Here is a 20,352-nt window from a genome sequence, read left to right as displayed (position 1 = left end):
CCCTCGAAGTCATTCTTGGACCGTAAATTATTGCTAGGTGCATGGCACGAAATGTGATATTTTTAGCTGTTAAATGCTCTAACGCTAACATGATGACTTCATTTTGTTCCTTTTGTTCTCCTCATTGAGCAGAAGGGTGGTTGGTTTGTGGTTCTTAAGACAACTCATCCATTCAACACAAGGCCAAAGGGCAAGGTAGCCATGACTAGCAAAAATTTGGGCACAAGAGTTGTTGACCCGTCAAGGGAGTTTGTGGAGTCAGAGTCTGAATCGAAAGAGGAGTTCCAAAGGGTGAAACAACAGATGGCAGAAATGTATCAGTCTTGGATCAGGGGGCATCCTCCGCCTTCATTCCCCACTAACTACACCGAAAACCCTGCAACTATCCCACCACTATCCCAAATCCAGATTTCCACTGCTGATGATATCACCCCACAACCTTTTCACACTCTACCCGCCAAAACCACCTTGTATCCCGCTCTTTTGGCCACTCATGCTCTTGTAGCTCCTCCCTCAGCTACTTTTCCTCGATCCTCTAACGAGGTTGTGTTCAAAGTCTCTGGTGCCCAACACTATGCACCAGAACCAACTTTCAAAGTCTCAGATTTATACTCTCCCGCTCCTCATTTTGAGCCTCCCGGCGAAACTGAAAAGCTTGCTAAGACAGTGGAGCAAGATGAGATATCCAGGAAGATGAAAATCTTAGAGCAGTCTTAAAGAAGCATGCAAGGGATAGGGAGCCAGATGAGCGTGTCTTACAAAGACTTGTGTTTGTTTCCTGACGTCCAACTGCCTGCTGGGTTTAAGATGCCAAAGTTTGATTTGTATGACGGGCATGAAGATCCCGTGGTCTACTTGAGAGGTTACTGTAGTAAGATGAGAGGCATCGGTGGGAAAGACAAATTATTGATGGCATATTTTAGTCAGAGTCTTAGTAGGGCAGCTCTGGAGTGGTACACCCACCAAGATGCTAGCAGGTGGTACACGTGGGATAATATGGCTCAAGCCTTTGCCAGGCACTTTCAGTACAATATAGAAATTGTCCCAGATCGCATGTCCCTCGACAAGATAGAAAAGAGGCCTAATGAAAGCTTTAGGGAATACGGGCTCAGATGGAGAGAGCAAGCTGCCAGAGTCCATCCTCCCATGGAATAAAAAGAGATAGTCGAGTACTTTCTTCAAGCTCAAGAACCAACTTACTTTGGGCATTTGATCACGGCTATGGGTCGATCTTTTAATGATGTGGTAAAAATGGGAGAAATGGTAGAAGATGGGTTGAAGTCTAGCAAGATCATGAGTTATTCTGCTTTAAAAGTCACAACACAAGCAATTCAGAACGACACAGGAAGCTTGCTGGGTCAGAAGGAACATGATGATTTTGCCATGGTTGTTTCAGAGTCACGACGTGGACCAAAAGGTCCGCTTCACCAATATACCCAGCCTCAACTCCAACCCCAAACTTGTCCCCGAGCTCCACATAATCCACCTCAGTATCATCCTCTGAACAATGTTCGATCATATGTCCAACCACAGGTCACTCCCTATGGCGAGCGCCAGCACCACATAATGCATTCTTGCCTTCACAACATTTTCGAGCACCCAACAACCCTAGAAAATAGGGGCGGGGAAGGGAACAAAGGCAAAGAAATAGTTTCACGCCAATTGGGGAGTCCTACACAAGCTTGTTTGAAAAGTTAAAGCATTCTGGCCTGATTAAGCCGCTCCTCGGCTATACTCCAGACCCATATGCAAAAGGCTTTGATCCTACTGTATGATGCATGTACCACTCTAATGTCCAAGGGCATAGCATTGAAGATTGTCGTTCTTTGAAAAGGGAAATAGAAAGAATGATTCAAGAAGGGGTAATTGTGATCAATGATAGTGACAGGGAGCATGTGAATCCTCTTGGGAACTTGCGGACTGAAGTTAATAATATTGAGGTTGTTAATGGTTTTGGTAATATTGATGGGGAACCCAGTGGCTAAGATGTCATGCTTGGTAATTGGAAAGACGCTTCATCTCTTGGCTAGCTGGAGAGGAGTCTTGGTGGTTTATTTTATTGTCATTTCTGCTGTCCGGGTTATTTTCAGGGTTGTAATCCGGATATTGTCTTGTAATTCAAACCCTTCTATCCTTTTATTTTGCCTAGTTTATTTTTCGTAGTAACTCCTTTAGTGTTGTCTAGGTTTGTTCTAGGGTTGTAACTCAGTTTAGTTTGCTGGTTTTGTTGTTCAAACCCTTTCACCATCTGTCTAATGCAATTTTCTGTTATTTTTAGTCATTTTTGTTTAGTTCTCTTTTTCTTTTATAGTATTTTCCTGTTGACTCTAGTGACATGACATGCACTCGTAATTCTCAGCTTGGTTTTAAAAGTCAGTTTAGTCACGAAGCAATGAAACAACGTTGAAGATATAGGGACATTGGAGGGAAATAAGTGAAGGCATTTTGAGATCACTTCAAGCCCGAATTTTGTGAAACTGGGGCAGGTGGAACATAAAAATACACTATTAAAATGCATCATGCTGCATCGGGTGAAGATAATGGCAAGTTTGCCCCAAATTTCTAGGGGGGCGTTCGTGGTAATGAGAGTGAGGGTGTTGTCAATGGGGCTTGGTAATTAACAGATGTAAAAGGCGAATGTGTGGATATGGTTATCAAGTCTAGTACAATCAAAAGATGTTACAAATGTTTTCCTTGGTCTGTTTAATTGTGTAGTTTGCACTTGGCATGTTTTGGAGATTGGAATGACGAAGGCATTTTGTTCTGCTATCTAAACACTTTATCCTTCGTTACCCCTTTGAGCCTCATTTATTTTCTTTCATACCCCTCTTTCGGAATCAGTAGCAAAGATCAGAAACACAAGCGTGAAAGATAAGCAAAGAAAAAGGAGAAAAGAAAAGAACAAAAAGGGAGAGAAGAAAAATGAAATTGAAAAAAAAGAAGAAAAGAAAAAACAACAACAAAACAACAAAAAGAGAAAAAGAGTAAAGAAAAGAAAAGAAAAGAAAAAAAAGAGAAAAAAGAGGAAAAGAAGAAAAAGGAGAGAGAGAAAAGTACAAAAACGAAGCAATTCCTATGTCATGAACTATGTTTGACTTGATTCCTTTTAAGGATACGTAGGCAGCCTCACGGTTCGGTCCCATCAAATAAAAACTCAAAAAGTCCCCAAGCAAAGAAATTGGGGCAGAAGTTGTGGTTGTTGTAAGAAATCTGATTCCGAAAGTTGTAATTTTGAACCCATTTGAATTGTTTTGAGCCTTTGATATCCTTTCTTTTTAACCCTATCCAAAATCCCACGTTACAGTCCAAAAAAAGACCTTCCGATCAGTCTTCGAGAGATGCCAAGTCAAGCAAGGAGAGGTAATTCATATTAGGGGCAACACTCTGGTCCAAGCAAAAATCCAAAAATGAGAGAGTCTTATTGGTGAAAACCCTCACGGGCACCGTAGGGAGACGAGAGTTAAGAGAAATCCAAAAATGAGAGAGTCTTATTGGTGAAAGCCCTTGCGGACGCCGTAAGGCGATGGGAAGTTGAGAGAAAGAACAGAATGAGAGAGGCTTGATGGTGAAAACCTTTCGGGCACTACAAGTCGAATAAGGATTGTGAATCAGATTGGATAATCAGAGCATTGAAGCCCAGTTTCACGGTTCATGGGTATAACAAGAGTTGAACATCAGACTTGTTTGACGGATTAGGCCACTTAATAAACATGTGCATGTCATGGTCATTAGAGTTGGTATCCACATCTGATAGGTTTCTACTTTGTAGTTTTCTTGTTAGGAATCATCTCTTTCCTTGGCCCTTTACTCTGTTCCTTTTGTCTTGTTTACTTCCCCTTCCTAAGTCTGTTTGGTCAAAATAAGTGAGAAATGACTTCAAAATTTGCCACCGGCTTTTCAATTGCACAAAACGGGATCTGGCCAGTACATCAAAGTGTCATAAGTCAAGAAAGAACAACAAGCACATTGAACTGGTAATAATCAACATGCTTTGGGATCCTTATGAAATACAAAGGTTTGGTACACATCAATTCAGGAACAATGCAACAGATGGAGGGTGTTAGGTGAACAGATCAAAGGTATTTTCGGTGAAACACTACGGTTTGGTACATATCAATTCATAAACAATGCAACAAGATGGAGGGGTTTGGTGAATGGATCAAAGGTATTTTCTGTGGTAAGATCGACAAAAGGTGTTTAATCAGTGACAAGCGAGGTCCTCCGAGCAGAAATCAAAGTTATCGTGGCAAGTGAAGGAGCAACAGACCTCAAGGCCAGGGCCAGTGGTTTAAGTCAAGAAAAACAACATGCGCGATGAGTGGGTGGCAATTGTCGTGCTTTGGAATTCATGAGAAACACAAAGATGTAGTACACGTCAACACAAGAGCACGATACAACAGATAGAGGGTGTTAGGTGGGCAGATCAAAGGTATTTTTGGTAAAACACAAAGGTTGGTAAATGTCAGTTCATGAGCAGTGCAACAGATAGAAGGAATTGGGTTTGAACGGAGAAAGGGCATTTTATGTGATAAGGATGACAGAGAAAGTGGCTAGTCCATAAGCAAGCAATGTCCTCGAGGGGAAATCAGTTATCATAGGAAGTGAAGGAGCAATCGCCCTCAAAGTCAAGGCCACAAACCAACCACCACATTTTAAACTAACAAGATTTTTCTTTGATTGAAACATGGGCAGAAAAGTTCGTTTGTTTCGAAGAAATCATCCGTGGAAACAGGTTTGATTTTTGATTTTCAGGACCCTCCTGGAAAATGGGACCTAGTTTAAATGTTCAGAAATAGCATAATCTAGCATAAATGCATCCCAAAGGAATATAAGTTGGCTTATAAGTATGCATGTTCGAGATAGGATTCAATTGGGAGTTTCCAGGACCCTCCTGAATAATGGGACTTAGCTTTAAGATTTCGATCAGATAACAACATTTAGCATAAACTCTACTGTAGGGTAGTATAATTCAGACATAAAAATTGTTGCCCTTGAGATAAAATTTGACCTTTGATTTTCAGGACCCTCCTGGATAATGAGGAGTAGTTTAAAGACCCTCTTAGATAACAAGATTTAGCAGAAGTCACACCTGTAGAAGATATAACTTAGATTTAAAATTGTCGTTTAGTTAAGAGTGTCAGGACCCCCTGAATAATGGGACCTAGCTTTCAAATCTTTAGTAATACTTGGTAATATGATTTAGTTTTACAATAATATCTATCCCTAGCCACCAAACTGGGGCAGAAAATTTTCTTTGTTTTTGTCTATTTTGTTGAAGTCAGGAGCCCGCCTGGAGAGCAAGGAATACATTCAAGCGTAGCAGTCAGGAGCCCGCCTGGAGAACAAGGGACTACAATTTAAGTTTTAGCTTTCAAATTCTTTGTTTTGTCTATTTGAAGTCAAGAGCCCGCCTGGAGAGCAGAGAATACATTTCAAGTTGAAGTCAGGAGCCCGCTTGGAGAGCAGGGAATACTTTCAAGCGCAGCAGTCAGGAGCCCGCCTGGAGAACAAGGGAGTATCATATAAGTTTAGCTTTCAAATTCTTTACTTTGTTTATCTTGAAGTCAGGAGCCCGCCTGGAGAGCAGGGAGCACTTTTCAAGTTGAAGTCAGGAGCCCGCCTGGAAAGCAAGGAATACTTTCAAGTTTAGCAGTCAGGAGCCCGCCTGGAGAACAATGAATATTTCAAGTCAGCAGTCAGGAGCCCGCCTGGAAAGCAGGGAATACTTTCAAGTCAGCAATCAGGAGCCCGCCTGGAGAACAAGGGAGTACAATTCAAGTTTTAGCTTTCAAGTTCTTATTAATATTTGGTAATGTGATCCATTTTACACTTACATCTGTGCCCAGCCACCAAACCGGGGCAGAAAATTTTCTTTGTTTTGTCTATTTTGTTGAAGTCAGGAGCCCGCCTAGAGAGCAGGGAATACATTTCAAGTTAGCAATCAGGAGCCCGCCTGGAGAGCAGGGAATACATTCAAGTTTAGCAGTCAGGAGCCCGCCTGAAGAGCAGGGAATACATTTCAAGTCAGCGGTCAGGAGTCCGCCTGGAGAGCAGGGAATACATTTCAAATTAGCAGTCAGGGAGCCCCGCCTGGAGAATAGGGTCAGTTTTTACTTTAGTAAAGCTTAGTTTATAGTTTTCCTAGTCTATTCTTTAGTTTAATTTCATCACTGCATCAACAGTACAAGTGGTTTACAATTTTGCTAACAACCCACAAATCTTCCTAGTGCAAACTGGGGCAGAAAATTTCTTTGTTTTGTCTATTTTATTGTAATCAGGCGCCCACCTGGAGAACAAGGAGAAACAACTCAAGTTTCTAGGGAAATCAGTGTCGAAGGAAGACAACTCGAGTTTCAAGGGAAAGCAGTTTTGAAGGAAGAAAGTTCAAGTTTCAAGGAAAAATGGTTCAAGGTGCAAAGGAAAACAGTGTCAAGTAACAAGAGAAGACAGTTCGAGTTCAACAGTCAGGCGTCCTCCTAAAGAAAAGGAAAAACATCTCAGATTGCAATTCAAGTCAGCAACTAAAGAATCTCGCGGCAAGAATGTGAGTCAACAGTCCGAGGTGATCAACAGAAGTTAGTCACAATAAAGAAAAGAGAGAAAGGCAAGAAGTGAATCCAAATGCAGAAGTTGATAAAAGATGTGAACTGCTTAAGACGTGGTGGAAGTCACAAGCACTACATGTCCGGTCCTAACCCAAAAGCTGTAGAAGAACGAGCTAGCACCTGCAGCTAACAAGCGGCAAGGTTCAAAGCTAAAGTCTGCATGAAGAACCATTCAAGACTCAAGATCAAGCTTCAGAAGACTTATAGATAGGAATCTTGTAACTCGTAGTTGATAGACTTAGCTAGTCTTTTTCATGTTTTGATTTTGATGTAATAGCAGGACTGCGGACCGGAACCTCAACGGAACAGCACCTCGATTGGCTCTCCACCTCGGTATACTCCATCACCTCACTCATCTCTGAACTACACGTGGCCTGATTCCTTTATAGCCAAGGATATGTAGGCAGCCCAGATACCAGGGCTCGGTCACATTCCCATTTTCTCTTAGTTTTAGTCTCTCCAAATAAGGGTCGGGTCAAAAACCTGTCTAGTCAGTCTTTGTCTGAAAACTCTGACATTTCCAGCCAAAGAGGGGCAGTTTGTAGACATGTGATTTTTGACCCTCCCCAAGATTTTTTATATATTAGCATAAAATATTTAATTTAGGCATAATATAGATATTTTAAGTAATTTTGACTCTTTTACTTTAATTTTATTACAAGAAAACAAAAAATCACAAAAAAAGGTTCATTAATGTTTTGTAGTCATTTTTAATCTAAAAAAATCTTTAAAAAATATATGAAAAAAATATATACAACAATAGTATCGTATTTTTATTTTAATATGATATTTGAAAATACCAAAAATAGATTTGTTTTAATGGTTAGTTTTATTTTAATAATTATTTGAATAGTAGGATTAATTAATAAATGGGGCCGTATTTTTAATCTCGTTTGTAGGGAAAGAATAGAACTTGGGCTCGAGCAACTCATTTTAAGGCCTAATTTTGGACCTAGCCCACGATTGCCAAGCCCATAATTCCTAGGCCCATACCCATTAACCTAAAAACCCTACAAAAACTAACCTAGACCTATGTATATATAAACAAGCTAACACCTAACGAGGGGGAGGGGGTCTGAAACGAAGGCTGCGCATGAAAAACGAAAAGCTGAAAAACAAAAAGAAAACAAAAAAAGTTGAACGAAAAGATGACGAAAAAAGGGAGATAACGAATGAGGGCTGAAAACGAAAAAAAAAAGGAAAAGCTGAAAGTGGCAGCTGAAAAAGCTGCGCAAAAAATAGAGAAACCTGACCCCCCCTGCGTCGTCGTCTTCACGACCCCCCACCCCCCTTTGCGTGGCCTTCTCCAAATGACCCCTTTCCCCACTGGTCTTCTTCTTCATTCTGATAGCTGCTCCCAGCAGCCTAACGCCCCAGCACACCTCGCCAGCCCGTCGCCGACTCTCGCGACTCCGTCCAGTGACTCCTCGTCGGAAACCAACCCCACCAAAAAAATCAGAACTTATGCCAAGTGCTTTTCTGGAAAACACAGCAACACAGCTAAGAAAACCAACCTAGACAGCCCGTTTCTACCCTGTTCTCACCCAGTCAAAGTTCTGTCCATTTTGAGTTCTCCGGTGAGCTTCATGGTTGTCCGTGGTCGTTGTTCATGGGTTCCATTTCAGCTCCGTCCATAGTTTGTCGTGTCTGAATCTAACACTGCCTCATAAGTAAGGTGCTGATCCATTTTGAGGTTTGGTTCCTCGTTTTTCATACTCTGTTTGACTTAAGTGTATTTCCGTCAATTTATTACTCTCTAATCTATGAATGGTTTGGATTAAGTTTTTTTACTGTTTTGATCGGAGGATGAATGATTTGTGAACCTTTTATCGCTTATATGCTTATGCACCTCTTTAGTGATAGACAAACGCATATATGATGATTTGTAGTACTGGTTTAGGATATTCTGAAATCTAATTTTTTTGGTAGTTTCGTTATATGCATTTCCTGTAAGTGTCTTGAAGTTGTTAATGGTGGAACAGAAAAGGAATAAATTAGACTTGTAAAAAATTGTTTATTTGAGCCTAAGGATACTATTTGGTCATGAAAATGTTTGGGCTTACGGATTGAGTGGGGTATAAACGCATAATTGCTTTAGGCGCGTTATTTTAATAAATTAATTTCCTAAATTCGGGTGCGCATTTATGTGACCCAAATCTCAACGATGTTGAAATATGTCGAAGATCGCGGGTGCATTTATGTGACGTGGTTTGAGGCGTGTTTTAATGACGTTGCAATTTTCTCTAAAAATGAATAAAGCGGTTAAAAGTCAAAATTTGTGTAGGTTCATAATTGTTTAAAATCAGATAATTAAGCTAAATATAACAATTGAGCGACCTTGCTAGAACCACGGAACTCGGGAATGCCTAACACCTTATCCCGGGTTAACAGGAATCCTTACCCGGATTTCTGGTTCGCGGACTGTTAAACAGAGTCAATATTTTCCTCGATTCGGGATTTTGAACCGGTGACTTGGGACACCACAAATTATCCCAAGTGGCAACTCTGAATCTTCAAATAAATAAATCTCGTTTCGATTGTCACTTCAAGTGGAAAAACTCCTTTATACACCCTTTCCCGGGGGTGTAGGTAAAAAAGGAGGTGTGACAGACTTTATGATAACTTGTGGGCCTTATCCGCACAAGTGCTGTTGCGTGCAAAATAGCATGACCCCATACTGAAATGGGAAGTTTTGTTCTCATAATCATTGGTCTAGCAATTAATTAGAGGCATTTGATCAATGATTCTGCTAGACCATTTTGTGTATGAACATGAGCAACCAGATGCTCAATTGTTATCCCAGTTGAAATACAATAATCATTAAAGGTTTGGGATGTAAACTCACCAGCATTATCAAGACGAATTGTCTTAATTGCATAATCTGGAAATTGTGTTATTAGCTTTATTATTTGAGCCAACAATCTCGCAAATGTCATATTGCGAGTTGATAGTAAGCACACATGTGACCATCTTATAGATGCATCTACCAAAACCATATAATATTTGAATGGTCCACATGGAGGGTGAATGGGCCCACATATATCACCCTGTATACGTTCCAGAAATGCAGGGGATTCCATCCTAACTTTAATAGTTGATGGTCTAATAATTAATTTTCCTTGAGAACATGCAGCACAAGAGAATTCCTTAAATTGAAGAATCTTCTGATTCTTCATTGCATGTCCATGTGAATTCTCAATTATTTTATGCATCATATTAGAACCAGGATGGCCCAACCGGTTATGCCAAATAATAAAAGTATCTTGATTAGTAAACTTCTCGTTTACTATGGCATGTGTTTCAATCCTGCTAATACTTGTGTAGTATAAGGCGGAGGAAAGAGCAGGTAACATTTCAAGCACATATTTCTTACCGGACATTATTGTAGTAATATAAAGATATTCAATCTTTTCATCATTTGTAGTCTCAATATGATAGCCATTTTGGCGAATATCTTTGAAACTTAATAAGTTTCTTTGAGATTTACTACAATATAGTGCTTCATCAATAGCCAAATTTGTTCCTCCTGGTAGTAATAAATTGGTTCTTCCAGAACCTTCAATTAATCTTGTACTACCGGATATTGTATTAACATTCGCTTCTTTCATTACCAAATAAGAGAAATATCTCTTATCTTTTAAAATAGTGTGTGTTGTAGCACTATCCAGAAGACATATATCATCTTTATTAATCTTGAGTCCAACTGAAGACTGGGAAATTTTCATATTCTTCATAAAAAAAACAAATAATACATCATAAGAAATATGAAAGACATTAAGAAATACATTAGGAATGTAGAAACTAGCAACACATGATGCATTAGGAAAATACACTCAAGAAAAATAAACTAGTTGCAAACATAAAAATAACAACTTTTATAGCTTCATTCCCTAGTAAGATGATTAGTTCTTTAGTCAATATCCTCAAAGAAGTCTCCAACTTCTAAATGAGTAATATTTGTTAGGCCTTCAAAATCACCATCTTTATATGCAAGATGTGCCTTAGAATCATATTTATTTGAGGGACCTGCTTCATCATCATTATTTTAAAAGGTCACATTATTTTCTTTTTTCTTGAGGGAGGCTTGATAAAGTTTGACAAAATGTTCTGGCGTACGACAAATGCGTGCCCAATGACCTCTCATACTACATCGGTGACACATACTAGCTTTACCTTTTGAATGATTAATTTGAGAACCCTTATTGTTCTCCAATTTATTTCCACCATAATGACGATAATTGTTTCGCCCCTGCCACGTCCACGTTTACGACCATGTCCACGACCACGGTAATTATTTTATTTTCTTTCAAACTTATCATATGTTGCTACAACATTCACTTCCGGAAATGGAGCTGACCCAGTGGGACGAATTTCATGATTTTTTATTAATAGAGTATTATTCTGCTCAGCCACAAGTAGACATGTGATTAACTTAGAATATTTCTTAAATCCTTTTTCACGGTATTGTTGTTGTAGCACCACATTTGAAGCGTGAAAAGTAGAAAATATTTTTTCCAATAAGTCCTCATCTGTGATAGTATCTCCACATAATTTTAATAGAGAACTTACTTTAAAGATAGCAGAATTATACTCACTTACGGTTTTAAAGTCTTGCAACCTTAAATGTATCCACTCATACCGAGCTTTCGGTAATACCGTAAGTTTTAGGTGGTCATATCGATCCTTCAAATTAATCCATAATTCAAGTGGATCTTTTACGGTTAAATATTCAGTTTTTAACCCTTCATGTAGATGATGACGAAGGAAAATCATGGCCTTCGCTTTATCCTGATTTGATGCTTTATTTCCTTGTATAATAGTATTTCCAAGACCTTTAGCGTCAAGGTGAATTTCAGCATCAAGAACTCATGATAAATAGTTCCTTTCTGGTGATGTCAAGTACCACAAATTCAAGTTTTGATAAATTTGACATAGTGAAAACTATCATAAAAGATGAATAAGTTATAATTATAATAATAAACAATTAATGAAAACAAAACGATTAAGGTAAAAGAAATGAAAATAGAGCTATATCATGTTAACAATCTACTATTTCAATTTATTCTTGCCATAAAGTAGAAATTACATACTTGTTTCATTTCACTTTATATTATTGATATATATGTGTTAATAGAATTGAACGTGACTAACATTATTTATATGTTCCAATAAATATAAAGTAATTAAAAAATTATTGCTTGTCAATTCATTTCTCACAGTTCTTCAAAATGCCTTAAAGATATGTTTTGATCCAGGGAGTCCATGACATTAGTGCATAGCTAGTTTGATGACTTTGAGGTCCTCTAAGAGTTGAGTACGGAAGGACATAGTTATTTAATCACTGCAATGTACTTAAACTATTTAAGATGCCCAAGCGCACAAGTAATCTGCAAACAATGAGCATATGATATGTACTGCCATAAATAAGATGATTATAATGATACATACCTTAATAAAATATGGCTCAACTTAGCGGGAGTTAAGAATAAAATTAGAGCTTCGTGTTGATAACGTGTTATAAAATAAAAGTAATGCAGTAAAATGTAAATAAGAAGAGATAGAAAGAAGGGAGAATTGTTTTCTTCTTTCACTTTGGTGTATTTTTCCATTGCAATTACATGGCCTTTTATAGGCATAAAAAGTAAAAATGATGGACATAAAGTAGGAAATTTAATCTTTAAGTTATTCACAATATGAGCATCCAATGTAGTATCCAAAGTAGTATCTAATGTACAAACTATTCATAACATATATCGAGTTTTTGCGTATTTTTGAGTGCCCGTTTGGACAAAGAATTGTGAAATTCCAAAAAAAAAATTATTTTAAGTTGAAAATGATATTTAAAAATTAGAGTTATATTTGGACATGAATATAATTTAGAGTTTTTTTTTAATGTTTATAAGTGCTTTGAAGTAAAAAAATTTAAAAAGTAGTATTTTGGAATTTTTCAAAATTTCGAAAAATTCTGAAATTTAACTTTAAGTTAAAAATTAAAATTTTCATGGCAAAAAAAGAGTAAATTTTTAGGTAAAAAAAAAAGGAATCTTTTTGTGGCCAAATGGGCCCTTAATAACTTCAATGTCTTGTAAATTGCATTTGCCACAAAGGCTTTTTTTCAATTACTTAAAAACAATTTTTTTTTCTTCTTAAAAATTGTCCAAACATTGATATTTTTTTTTGGGGGGGGGGGGGGGGAGGGTTTCAGGTGTAGGATGGTTTGATTAAAGAGAGGAAAAGAAAACCCAAAAATTAAATCTTCAGTCTCATTGATCCTCAACTGTTTAAAGTTTTGGATAATGCTTTACTATTTTGCATTTGGAACCTCAAAACTTTGTCTTATATAAACTTTCATGCTTATTTAATTCCGATTTAGCTGTCCATTAATTGTTAGAAAGACCTCAAATTTTCAATTTATATCATACTTTTAGTCCAAACCTCTTGCTGAATTGATAAAAGAGTATCATCTTACTCCCTCTCTGAGTCCATTACTCAAATGGTTACTCAACTATCCTGAATTATCTCCTAAAGTCATTTTACTTTCGTTTGTGACAACAAGGTCACTGAAATGTGCCTATTGCACTCATAAGGTCATTCAACTAGATTTTTTAAAATTTTGGATTGCCAAATACCTATTTTACCCTCTAAATTATAAACATTTATCTTCTTTTTATTTTTTTAAAACTTTTTAATATTATGATTTTTCCTTTTTAATTTATATTATGGAGTTACCTATAGAATAAATAAATATTATTTATAAATTAAAAATATAAATATTTAAGCATATATAATGTTGGAATAACAAAATAATGAGCAGTGCAAAAAAATTAATTAGAACAATTTATTAGTAATAATAATTTTAGTATTAACAACAAAAATTTAAAACTATCTGTATAGGGTAAAATATGTTATGTTAAGTCGTGCATGGAATATATATAATATAATTGAGCATAATTTTCAAGAATATATAATGTATATTATAAAAATACTTTTATTTAAATAATTATTTTTATATTGCGTGCATGAAATATATATTTTACAACCTTTATTTTCTTTCATTCTGAATTATGTAAATATTTTTTTGAATTTTTGTGTTAATACTTACGAACAAATTATTCTAATTAATTTTTTTACTATAATTTTTTTTACTATGCTCATTATTTTGTTAGTCCAGCATTATAGATGCTTAAATACTTTTTATTTTTTTAATTTATAAATAATATTTATTTATTCTATAGGCAAGTCCATAATATAAATTAAAAGGGGAAAATCATAATATTGAAAGTTTTTAAAAATATTAAAGAAGATAAATATTTATAATTTAGAGAGTAAAATAGGTATTTGGCAATCAAAAATTTGAAAAAATCTAGTTGAGTGACCTTCTGAGTGCAATAGACATAGTTCAATGACTTTGTTGTTACAAACGGGAAAAAAAATGACTTTAGGAAATAATTTGAGATAGTTGAGTGATCATTTAAGTAATTAACTCCTCCCTCTTTCCTTACAAAAGAATGAACCTTTTACTGTATGAAGAACCAAACAAGATTTTTATTAACCATATCTTTTGCAAACAAGTTTTAAATATTTTAAATTGTTAATTATTATATCTTATAGTACTTTTTATGTAATTACTAAATATAGAATTTATTTCAGAATACTAAAGGATCTATATCCCAATTTATACAAAAAAATCAGTCAATGTGACTTTTATACTCCGAAAAGCTTCAAGCAAATTAAAACAAAGGGAGTATTAAACTTTCACAAGTCAACTCGGGTACATTTTTCAATTCAAAGTATATTTACTCCCACGATATGTAAAATACTCCCTCCTTCCGACTTTATGTGATACGATTTGGAGTACGAGTGTTAAATATTTAGTTTTTGGTGTGAATTTGAACATAGAATTTTCAAAATTTTTGAATAAAACAATTAATATGATCGGCTATATGTAAAATATCCCTATTTAAAAACTATATAAAAAATATTTTAAATTACCATAATAAGAATATAAAATATTTAAAAGACATACGAAAAAATTGTAATAAAAAAATTCCTTTAACTCTCCGAAATCAGCTGTATCACATAAATGGAATCGGTATAATATCTGTCACAAAAGTAGTTACTATATCAACTAAGTTAAAATCTCGGAAAAGATTTACATAACGGAATCTGCGCAAAAGTAAAATAGATAAAATATGCCCTGGAATCAATGAATTTAACGATATGTCATTTTTTACCTCTTATTTTGTAAACTAAAATGAAACCAAACGAAAAGAAGAGAAACGCTTTATCCACACTTTTCTTAGACGCATAGACTTGGACCGGACAAAATAGCACGGACTAGCCAGTTTTCGAACTGGTTATTTAAAAATAGTCAGCATTTGCTTAGTCATTAAAAAAATAGCCACAACAGAGGCCGATCCAGCATAATATACTGGAGTTCCAGTGTATTATGCTGGAATTCCAGTATATTATGCTGGAATATTTTTCGGATTTTGAACAATATTTTCGTTCAGATTTATCTTTACATAAAAATTGGCTAAATTTTGATAATTTTTGAAACTGTGCCTATTTTTGAATGAGCACTTGTAAATCTGGCTATTTTTGAATTTCTCCCCTTGAACTGAGATCTAGGTCCATTACAGGATTAGGGTTGGGCCAAATATGAGCTATGGGTAAATAGTTTGAGTCTGATCATTAAAGGATAAATAGTTTGGATCTGGGCATTAAAGGGTAAATAACTTGGAATTAATAGGTATAAAGTGAGATTTTTTCTTTGGGATTTTGACACAGTTACCCACAAAAATAAAACTATTTATCCTTGTCTACCTATTTGTTTTTCTACCCATAAACTAATTACATTTCCTACCCATAGTAGATTTTGTGGGGAATTTTCTCTTTATTCTCCAATTCTTTTTTATTTCTATGCTTCTTTTCTTGTTTCTTTCTCCTTTTCTTTTTTCTCGTTTTCTTCTTATTTTTTTCTTTTTTCCTATTCTAATTTCATTTAACTTCTTTTTTTTATATTCTTTTTCTCTTCATAATCTAATTTCATTTACTATTTTCACTATTCTTTATTATTCTTTTTTTTTAAATATTATTATTAAAGAAAAATAAAATTGTGTACCAATTAAGTGTAGCTAATACAACCAAAAAAGTATTAACTAACATTTGATACCAGTATAGTATATAGTTATGCCAACAGGGTATACAATTGTACGCAAAGAGTTAAAAAAAGTTTAATTCAATTATTAAACTGAAATAATATAAGTTGTCAATAAAAATTTCAAAAAAATCTAAAAGGATCTAATTGTAAGAGTATACCGTTACATTATATAACATACTATAATATATTTTTTTTATTTTTTTTGCATTTTTAATTTGCCTCTCATGCTGGGTAAAAGCTTAAAGTAAATTAAAAGGGAAAAGGCAAGTGAATTTACGGGTAATAAGTATAATATTATAGTATATTGTATACTATTGTTATAGTATATTGCATATTATTATAGTATACTATAACAATATATTGTATACTATAATAGTATACTGTTGCAGTATATACTCCTATAGTATATTGTATACTGCAGCGGTATACTGTTCGGTAACTGTGTTCTTCTTGGATTATTACAATATACCATTGCAGCATATTGTAAACTATAATAGTATACTGTTGCAGTATAGCTATATACTCCTACAACATATTGTATACTGTAGTTGTGTTCTTATTCGATTTTCAACTAAAAATTTTGATCTCAATCACCTCAAATCAGCTTCAAATGCTATCAAATTTCAGTATGAACGTCCAGAAGGTATTATAAGCAATATTTAATAGCACCCACTTTGAATCAAACAAGAATCTTCAAAAATAAAATTGAGCTTCAAACCCAACAATAGTGGATATTCAAATACACATATTGGTGGATTTTAAGTTTCCGTGAGGAATATCATCATTCTGGAGGCCTTCATGCATGAAAGCTAAGGCTTTAGCTATAGTGGCTGCAATTCCTAATGTGCTTATTGCCCAGTCAAAAATTTAGTTGCCCTGAGATGCTAAAATGGACAGTTATATGCAGTAACTTTACCTTTCCATATTCATTTTCTATGTATGATGTACAAACTTGTTACTAGATTATTTTTTATATAGGAAAAAAACCGATGGGTATAAAGTGAGGAAGGTAAAATGAGGAAGAAGAAGAAGAAGAAGAAGAAAGGCAGGTAATTAGTTGGGGAGCATGAGTAGGAGTAGTAAATAATTTGGGTCTGGGCGTGAAAGGGTAAATAGTTTGGAATTAATGGGTATAAAGTGAGATTTTCTCTTTTTCTTCTTTTTTTTCTTTCTTCATTCTACAAGATAAGTTAATACTTACGAGATAAGGGTCAAACAAGAGAAATAGAGAACTTAACTCACAGTTATTACACGAGAGATCTACTTGGATCGGTCCCATTAAATTACTGAAAATTTTCGTTCCTATACCATATAGGAAACTATATTACCAAATATGTTCATAGTTTGCATATTACCCGCCATGCTAATAGTATTTCTACAAAATATAGACAATTCATTAAATAAAGAATCATTGTAGCTGTAGGCTTCCTTATTTAGGCGCGCTAAAATTGGGGAATTAAATATTCTTCCAGATATTCTACAACGCAAATCATGCACCTTAATAATTATCGCCTGTTTCGTTTCAAATTTAGCGACTCTGTTTTTGCGATACACTGTGTTTTAACCTTTTTTCTGATTTCACAAATCAAAAACGACTAAATCTTCTACAATTCTTCTGCAACAAACACAATTATGTCCAAAATCCCAATTATGCTACAACTGAATGAGAATTGGGATAGCTATGGGAGATTTAGAGAATTTCAGGTCGATGACATTGTAGTCGATGAGAATGCGAGTTATAGTCTATTGATTTCTACAATAGCACATCAATTAATGATTGATCCATCCGAAAAAATTATAGAAATCAAATACATTGTCAACGAGCATTATCCTCCAATAGAAATTAGGAACGATGTGGGTGTTCGTGTATACATGGAAACGAAAAAGGAAAACAAAATTTAGGATCATATCCACTATGTATAACTGTTCGCGATTTCAATATGAAATTGAGTATCACCAATGAGAACACAGCTGCAGGTTTGTGCTATTAATTTTTCTATCAAATTCTGGTTGTATGGCAATGTCCTACACTTTATTTACATTTTATCTACAAATAAACTACATGTCAAAGTAAATATATATATATATCAGTATGGATTTTTATAATATCTACAAAATTTCTACATTTATTCTACAATTAAACTACAAATCATTTGAAAAATTAATATGAGATACAAAATTTCAATATTCTACAAATTATCTACAAACTGTTCATAACAGTATTTATCTTTATTTTCATGCAGGTTCGTCTGGAACACTAAAGTTACTTGATACGCCAACATCTCCCGTTATAGAGGAATATAAAAGTATAATAATAATAGATAGTACACCAAGTTTTATTGAAGTAGGACAAGTATACCAAGACAAGCAAACAATTGCAATTGCAATGAAGCACTATTCTGTCATGCACAAGTTCCAATTAAGGGTTAAAAGATCTACTGTTAGAAGGTATAAACATATGAATGGTCAAAGATCATTATTTTTTAATTTTGTAGTTTATTTGTAATTTTTTACTTCTTCAGTTTTTTCTTGTGATAATGTTTATCAGTATTGTAGATGAATTGTAGTTATGTTGTATATAAATTGTATAATGTGATCGTTTAAGCTAAAACAATCTTTTTTCTTTTAAAATCTACATTTTAAACCAGTGTTTAAATTGTATTTATTTTGTAGCTACTGGCTGATATGTGTTGATGAAAACTATACATGGCACTTTAAGGCAACTAGCTTAAATGATTCTGCAATGTTCAATGTCAGAAATTTCAACAGCTAGCACACATGCTCTTTAATGGACAATACATTCATACAACGCAAACCTACTGCCATGGTAGTTGGTAGCATGGTTATTCCAAAATATTCTGATCCTAAGATAATTTACACACCAAAAGACATACAAACTGACATGTTGTCTGAACATGGGCGTGAATCTAACCTACATGCAAGCTTGGAGAGCAAAGGAAAAGGCTTTACAGTTTTTGAGAGGTCATCTTGTTGACTCCTACAGCAAATTGCCTAGTTATTTGTATATTCTAGAGAAGACTTATCCGAGGTCTGTAATTAAATTGAAGAAGACGGACGATGACTGCTTCTTGTATGTATTTGTTGCGATTTGTACGTCAATCAGTGGTTGGGAATATTGTAGGCTAGTTGTAGTAGTTGATGGGACCTTCTTAAAGTCATCATATAGGGGAATAATGCTAACAACTAGTACAATGAATGCAACAGGTATTGAAGTTTTATTGTAGAAATATTGTAGCTTGTATATTTTTTGCAGTACTTATAGTTGTAGATATATTGTAAAAAAGTTGTAGTTTGTATGTATATGTCTTCTTCTGCATTTTTTCCTGCAACCAATTAATTTCTTTTTGCCACATAATGTAGGTACCATATTACCATTGGCATATGCTGTTGCTGATTCAGAAAATGACGCATTATGGAAGTGGTTTTTTGAGCAATTCAAACATGCATATGGTGAAAGACCAAATATGTGTGTTTGTTTCAGATCGGAATGGGAGTATCTTGAAGGCAATATCTATTGTTTATCCCGGCATGCCACATTATTCTTGCATGTGGCATATTTGGACAAATATACAAGCAAAGTTCAAGAAGGGACATCTAAAGTTAAGTGAATTGTACTTTGCCACGGCACATTCATACACGCTTGATGAATTTGATGAAAGGATGTCAAAGATTGAAGAGATTGACCCGCGTGTTAAAGCATACTTATACGATATTGGCTATCATAGATGGTCTCGAGTACATGCTACGGTGAACAGAGCTTGGACTATGACATCAAACATTGCAGATTCGTTGAATGATGTAACAAAATATGCAAGAGAGTTGCTGACAGTAGAACTATTAAAGTATATGAGGACCCTTCTTGAACGTTGGACGAAGGAAAAGTTAATCAAAACAAATGGTACATTCACATACCTATTCACATACCTTGGGTTTAAATTCAACAAAGAGTTGGATGGCAACAAAACATTGTCGCACAAGTTTAGAGTAAGATCTGATCATTTATTGAATCAAATTAATTTATACAGGACAATGTAGATAATTTGTAGATATTTTGTAGATATTGTTAGTTTAACCGTATATGAATTGTTTTTTTGTTTGTAATGTAATCGTAGGTGAGGGCTTCAACAGCTACATTCATACAGTACTAGATGGTGCGAGACGCTATATTGTTTGTCTTGAAAATAAGGGATATAGTTGTGGACAATTCCAGCTTGATGAACTTCCTTGTTCACATGCTTTGGCTGCTTTAAGATACATGGATGAGTTTTTTGAACAATATTGTTCTCCTTATTAGACAAGGGAGAACCTCTTGCGTATTTATGAAATACCAGTAAATCCCCTGCCTGAAGAAAGCAAATGGAATGTGCCACAACATATATTTGAAGAAGTAGTAAATCCACCTACAGGAGGGAAAAGGCAGCCATGAAGACCTCAAAAAGAAAGATACAAAACATATGATGAAATAAATTCAAAGAAGTACAAGGTTTCATGTGGCAACTGCGGAGGAGAAGGGAATAACAAAAGATCTTGAAAGAATACACCCCAAAAGAAATAAAATTTATG

General features: G+C 35.0%; 1 protein-coding gene across 1 annotated transcript; it reads left to right on the top strand.

Moving 5' to 3' along the window:
• Positions 1-19,449: 19,449 nt before the first annotated feature.
• On the top strand, positions 19,450-20,083 carry LOC142170304 (uncharacterized). The gene is made up of 2 exons (XM_075232184.1): positions 19,450-19,687; positions 19,902-20,083. The coding sequence occupies exons 1-2, from the start codon at positions 19,450-19,452 to the stop codon at positions 20,081-20,083; spliced, it is 420 nt and encodes a 139-aa protein (XP_075088285.1).
• The last annotated feature ends 269 nt before the right edge of the window (positions 20,084-20,352 follow it).

This window comes from Nicotiana tabacum, chromosome 16 (assembly GCF_000715075.1).
Source record: "Nicotiana tabacum cultivar K326 chromosome 16, ASM71507v2, whole genome shotgun sequence".
Taxonomy (NCBI): domain Eukaryota; kingdom Viridiplantae; phylum Streptophyta; class Magnoliopsida; order Solanales; family Solanaceae; genus Nicotiana; species Nicotiana tabacum.
Note: the sequence above shows the minus strand (reverse complement) of the source record. Positions and strands in the feature narration are given on the sequence as shown.

Coding starts and splice junctions, on each gene's coding strand:
- LOC142170304 (XM_075232184.1), top strand. CDS start 19,450: ATGTCAAAGATTGAAGAGATTGACCCGCGTGTTAAAGCATACTTATAC. Junction 19,688..19,901: donor AAAGTTAATCAAAACAAATG/GTACATTCACAT, acceptor ATGTAATCGTAG/GTGAGGGCTTCAACAGCTAC.